The 6,105-nt window shown below is 50.7% G+C and overlaps 2 protein-coding genes across 2 annotated transcripts in view; both read left to right on the top strand.

Moving 5' to 3' along the window:
- The first annotated feature begins 2,782 nt into the window (after positions 1–2,782).
- On the top strand, positions 2,783–4,409 carry LOC110743653. Its single transcript, XM_031668970.1, has 3 exons — positions 2,783–2,841; positions 3,027–3,536; positions 3,987–4,409. The coding sequence occupies exons 1-3, from the start codon at positions 2,783–2,785 to the stop codon at positions 4,387–4,389; spliced, it is 972 nt and encodes a 323-aa protein (XP_031524830.1). The 3' UTR covers positions 4,390–4,409.
- A 154-nt stretch (positions 4,410–4,563) lies between these two features.
- Positions 4,564–6,105, top strand: part of KCNK13 (potassium two pore domain channel subfamily K member 13) — a 118,866-nt gene continuing 117,324 nt past the window's right edge. Inside the window, exon 1 of the mRNA XM_003902153.5 lies at positions 4,564–5,102. Coding sequence (XP_003902202.1) covers positions 4,769–5,102 — 334 coding nt within the window. The 5' untranslated portion in view covers positions 4,564–4,768. The remainder of the gene's footprint in view (positions 5,103–6,105) is intronic.

The following is a 6,105-nucleotide window of genomic DNA, read 5'->3' as shown; positions in this document are numbered from 1 at the left end:
GCGGGAAGCGCTGTAGCAGGGACTCTGGTCTAGAGAGAGTCCCTGCTTCTCCCTTTTCTTCCTTTTCACCCAATAAAGTCCTGCTTTACCCTTCAAACCCTCCGCCAACCTAAATTTTCATGGTCGCAGGACGGACAAGGACCCCATCTTTAGCTGAACTAAGGAAAAGTCCTGCAACACTAACATTAGCAAAGAAGAAAGGTCTAAAATTGGTGATCTAAACATCCACCATAAGAAGCTAGAAAAAGAAGAGTAAATTCAGAAGTGGAAGAATAAAAAGAATAGAGTGGAAACCCCAAGTACAACTTATCCCAGATATGCAAAATTGGCTTAACTAACATTAGAAAGGCAATCAATGAAATACAACATATTAACAGAATAAAGGAGAAAACTATATGATCATCACCATAGATGCAGATAAGGCATTTGAAAAATTCAGTACTCATTCATGCTTCATTAAAAACAAAAAACTCAGAAAACTAGAAACAACAATAAAAGGAAACTTCCTTAATCCGATAGTTCCTATGAAAACCCCACAGCTAACATTATATAAATGATGATAAAAGGAAAGTTTTCTCCTAAGATCATAAGACAAGGATATCTGCTTCCACTTCTATTGAATAATATACTGAGGCTCTAGCCATTGCAGACAAGAGGGGGAAAAGATGATAAAGATCAGGAAGAAAAAAGCAAAACTTGTAGATGACATGATTATTTACAAAAAAAACTCCTAAAGGAATCAACAAAACATGTACAACTGATGAAATGTAGCAAGGCTGAAGAATTCAAGTACTTTTGCAACAATCGTGTATTTTATGGACTACAGCAAACAACTGAAAAGTAAAATTTTGAAATTCCATTTACAATAACATTAAAAGAACATAAAATACTTTAGAATGAATTTACAAGAGATGTGCAAACTCTCCAATATGAAAACTTGGTTAAGAAACCCTAAATAAATAGAGGAATATACCTCTTTCATGAATTGTCAAGATGTTCTTTCCAAAATCCAGCACAATCCCAGAAATCAAGATCCCACAGCTTTTTTGATGAAATTAAGCTGATTCTATGATTTTTTAGTGGAAGTGTAAAAGTTTTATAACATTCAAAGAATCTTGAAAAAGGAGAGCAAAGTTAGAGGACTCAATTATAGTCCCACTAAAGACCTACCATAGAGTTATAAGTAATGTAAATCCTGTGTTATTAGCGTAAGGGTGGGCAAATAATGAACAAACTAAATTCCTGAAACTCAGGCATATTTATCTTTTCAACAAATAGCATTGGAATAACTGGAAATCCACCTGGACAAAATGACCTTTGACTCTTCCCTCATACCATAGAGAAACAAATGGATCATAGACCCAAATATAAAAGTGTGGGGAGACAGAAAACCTATGCAACCTTGAAGGAGGTAATGATTTCTCAAAGGGCACCAAACATACAGAAAACATATTTAAGAAAATAAATGAGAAAATAAATAGGCAAATCAGAGGTAGAAATATCTGCAAGATATGTAGCTGAGAAAGGACTGGTATCCTGCATATATAAAGGATCTCTATAACTCAGTAACAGAGAAACTAATTTTATAAGTGGGCAAAATATTTCAACAGAAAATTCACAAGAGAAGGTACACAAGTGGCCAGCAAGCACATTAGGGAAATGCAAATTAAAACCACAGTGAGATATCGCTACATCCACCAGTATTTTTAGACATCAGGGAAATGTAAATTAAAACCACAGCAAGATATTGCTACATCCACCAGTAGTTTTAAAATTAAAATGACTGATACTGCCAAATGTTGACAAAGATACGGAGCATCCAGAACAATAATTGTACACTGTCAGTACAGCTGCTTTGGGAAAATGTCGGGCAGTTTCTCATAAAACGAAATACATACGTACCCTCTGACCCAGCAATTCCACTCCTAGGTCTTTACGTAAGAAATATGAAAACATATGTCTACATAGGTGTACAAGAATGTTCCTAACAGTTTTATTTATGATGACCAAAATTTTATAACAGTTCTCCTTTCTATCAATAGAAGGAGAAAGAATAAAACTATGGTATATCCAAACAATGAAAAACTAGCAATAAAGAGGAAGGAATTACTAAGATATATAACATGGGTAAATCTCAAAAACATGTTTTCCACAAGAGAGTACATACCGGCATGATTCCATTTATATGGAGATTTAGAACAAAAAAAAAAAAAACTGAGTTCTATAAAAGCGAAAGTAATCGATGGCAGAAAAATTCTGAACAGTGGTTTCCTCTGGAGGAATGTGGGTGGGGAGTTACAGGGAAGGGACTTCGGGGAACTCTGACCTGTTGGTGATGTTTGGTTGGTAGGTTGGATAGGTGATTTGCAGAGGTGTACGCATTTGTCAGAACGCACCTAATGATACACTTAAGATTTATGCATTTCACTGTATGTAAATTTTATCCGAAAAGGAAAAAAATTCTGTAAGTAAATATTGAACCCTACGTAGTGATATGCAGGCAGAAGTACTGGGGATGAGGGCGAAAGTCTACCAAGCTCTGCAGCTTACTCTGAAATGCATCCAAACCAGATGGGTTGATGGACGGACAGAGGGACGGATAGGTATCTAATAAATCAAGTATAGTAACATGTTAATTGTAGAATCTAGGTGGTGGGTATACGGGTGTTCACTGTAAAGTTCTTTCAACTTTTAGAATGTTTGAAATTTTTCATAATAAAATGAATTTAAAAGGTAATTGCGGTACTCACCCTGGGTGTATACACAGGCACCTATTCTCGCGATGCCCCTAAAGCTCTTGCCCCTCAGAAGGCTGGATGAAAGAGGGGCATTGGGGAGTGAGTAACAGAGCCGAGAGGACTGCTAACAGCACCAGGGTTTCTGATGAAAATGCACTCGCCAGAGCTGTGTTTCATTATTCGAAATCATACGGTTTTACTCAACAGGGCTCCTAGCCCTTCTGTCTCTGCTCCTGGTGCGTAAGGGTGGTGTGTGGGGCTCTGAGCCTGGGACCGCTCTCTCGGAAGGTGGGAAGATGCCCACGTATCCATTCCTCTCCGCGTGCAGATTCGCTCCCACACGCCCGGGCGGGTGATTCTGGAGGGCCGCGCCGGGCTGTCTGCGCGGGCGGGGGCGGGATGTGTCTGGAGGAGGCAGAGCGCCCTCTCCCGGTCCCAGAGGGCCCACGCGGCCCGGCTGAGCGTCCCACCAGCCGGTTCTGCATTCACTCCCCAGATCTGCGCGCCCTGGTGGGAGCACTGCAGCCCCTGGTCGGCCCTCCGAACGCCAGGCGTCTACCGGCGGAGACCAGCGCAGGAGGCGGGCCCGCGCGCAAGGAGGCGGGCGACAGGGTGGAGTCGCCGCAGCTGGCAGCCGCACGGCTCCACCTGTTGCCGCGTCGGAGCGCGCCCGCCTGAGAAGGCAGAGCGCGGTGCGGACCTGTGCTCCCCGCGCCGGCCGGCAGGGCAGGGCCGCGGCTGCCAGGAGGCCCGGGAACAGTCCCGACGGAGCGGCGCGGAGAGGGCGCTCCCCGGAAGGTGAGATCTGAGAGCGGCAGCGGCGCCAGCGCCCCCTACAAGGCGGGGTTTCGGGGAGGGGGCCCTGGCGGTTTGCTGGAGAGCATTGCTGATGGTGTGCGTGAGGTGGGGAATGCCTTCTGCGCGGACCCCGCGTCCGGGCAAAACTCTGGAACGCACTAAGCAGCCAAGCCCGGGTGGAAGAGATGGAACTCTCCAAGGTCAAGGTCTCCTGGCCACGGGGCCCTTACAGCCCCCAGTCTTTGGCCTCCTCTCTGGAAGCGGGGCTGGCTCGCAGTGCGGGCTTGGTCCGGGCGGAGCCCACTAGTAGGCGCAGAGGACGCCCCCGCGCAGGATCCAGAGACCAAGGGTGCTCTGGCATGGGCAAGGCGAGGCCGGCTGCCCGGGGGAGATGCCCCTAACTTCCTTCGCTCCCTGTTCCAACCTCCCTTTCTGGTCTCCTCTCTCCAGCCTGTCCGCGCAACGGATGCGCAGCGTTGGGGCCCGGCGGGAGGTCGGAGCCCGCGGACGCCGCTCAGTACAGCCCCTCTCTCCTTGCGCCCACCCTGGACCCGCTCCATCCCTAAGCCCCAGCAGCCGATTCGGTGACTCGGGAGGCCACAGGCTCAGCGCGACACCACGACCACAACTAGGACGCACCACCGTCGTCTACCTGGGGAGGCACCTACAAAGCCAGCAGACTGACGCCCGCGTCTTAGCCGTCGGTGGCCTGAGAAGCGATAGTCAAAGGAACCAGGACCCCGTGGCTCTGCTTACCTGCCGACCTCCGGACCCCCTCGACCATCTCTTCGGCGGAAACTCGACTTCGCTCGAGCTTGCCCTGAAGACGCGCCACGCCCCCTCCCCTACCTAAGCCAGACAGGCAGCAGGGATGGAAACGGCGTCCGCAACCCAGCGCCAAGCAGACGTGGACTCTGCGCCCGCTCCCCGGGACCTTCGGCGTTAAGGAGAACTCCGAAGAGACCGGGGGGAGTGGAGGGGAACGGCGGCGACAAAGCGGATTTGAAACTAGGCGTCAAGGAGGACGTGGGGAGCTGGCGCCGCAGGAGCTACCGAGGCGGCGGCCGGGGGAGCCTCGCGGCCTGCGGGAGCTCCCGGCGGTCATGGGCGAGTCGGCGGTGGGGCGCCCGGGAGCCGGCTGAGCGCCGGGGCCCTTATTTCCCGGGGAAGTGGGCGAGACTCCGCTGGCGCCGGGTGCCCTGGGCCTGGGGGCTGCCCCTGGGGGCCCGGCCATGGCCGGTCGAGGTTTCAGCTGGGGCCCGGGCCACCTGAACGAGGACAACGCGCGCTTTCTGCTGCTGGCCGCGCTCATCGTGCTCTACCTGCTGGGCGGTGCCGCCGTCTTCTCCGCGCTGGAGCTGGCGCACGAGCGCCAGGCCAAGCAGCGCTGGGAGGAGCGCCTGGCCAACTTCAGCCGCGGCCACAACCTGAGCCGCGACGAGCTGCGCGGCTTCCTCCGCCACTACGAGGAGGCCACTCGGGCCGGCATCCGCGTGGACAACGTCCGCCCGCGTTGGGACTTCACCGGCGCCTTCTACTTCGTGGGCACCGTTGTGTCCACCATAGGTAAGTGTGCTGGCCGGACTCGCTGACAACCTCCGGGCGGCCTCCACTTCCTCTCGGGGGGTGGGGGGGGCCCGACCCTCTCAGCCTTTCATTCATCCATCTGGGCACCCAGCCCGACTGCACTGACATGAGCTGTAGCCTGATCAACAGGTGGTATTGCCTCCCCGCTGCTCTAATGTGGTCCAGGCACCGGCAGCTTCAGCGTCACCTGGCAGCTTGTTAGAAACGCGGTCTCAGTCCCCTCTGCAGACCTGCTGAGTCAGAATCTGCCTGTTAACAAAGTCCCCAAAGGATTGGAATGATCCTTAAGTTGGAGACGCTCTGCTCTGGGAGATTTTCAGTCTCATGAAGGAGACAGGGCTTGAGTTCATGGGGAGGAAAGCTTTTACAGATAGGGACAGGAAACTGAACATTTACTGAGTCAGAGGGGAAGTGCAGGTTTTAAAACATTCTGCCCTCGACTTCACACCGAGAAAAAATCAGAACACCAGACTGGAAGTGAGGAAGCCAAAGTGCCAATGACGGTTCAAAGGATGGAAAATTTCCCACCAGGAAGAACCAGGGAAGTGACCTTTGGCCTGAATCAGTTCGTGTTAGGCATAACTTGGGTTTGGGAACTGAAAGCGCGTTGCACCCTGGAGTAGGAGAGAGTCGCACTCAGGGGTCCTATGAGCTGGTTGGAGCCGTGGAAGGAAGACTAGGAAGGTCTGCTGACTAATGGGATGGAGGTGGGGGTAGGACCTTCACTGACAGACTGAGGAGCTGGAACTTATCTAGAGGCACCTGGGAGCCATTGAGAAGTTTTTAGCAAACATGTAGCACAGCTACAGTCAGTTGTGTTTATTTCCCAGCAGAAGGAAAATGATTTGGGGGAGTCTTTGCACCACACCCCTAAAGATTGTTCATCCTTGAAGAATAATCAAGTGATTAATGGGGGTTGGGGAAGATGCTGTAGAAATAAATTCTGAGGGGGGCAAAAAGAGACCTGGAGCAGGGGAGGGAG

The sequence above is a fragment of the Papio anubis genome, chromosome 7 (assembly GCF_008728515.1).
Source record: "Papio anubis isolate 15944 chromosome 7, Panubis1.0, whole genome shotgun sequence".
NCBI classification, from domain to species: Eukaryota; Metazoa; Chordata; class Mammalia; order Primates; family Cercopithecidae; genus Papio; species Papio anubis.
Note: the sequence above shows the minus strand (reverse complement) of the source record. Positions and strands in the feature narration are given on the sequence as shown.

Coding starts and splice junctions, on each gene's coding strand:
- LOC110743653 (XM_031668970.1), top strand. CDS start 2,783: ATGCCCCTAAAGCTCTTGCCCCTCAGAAGGCTGGATGAAAGAGGGGCA. Junction 2,842..3,026: donor AGAGGGGCATTGGGGAGTGA/GTAACAGAGCCG, acceptor CTCTCTCGGAAG/GTGGGAAGATGCCCACGTAT. Junction 3,537..3,986: donor GAGAGGGCGCTCCCCGGAAG/GTGAGATCTGAG, acceptor TCCTCTCTCCAG/CCTGTCCGCGCAACGGATGC.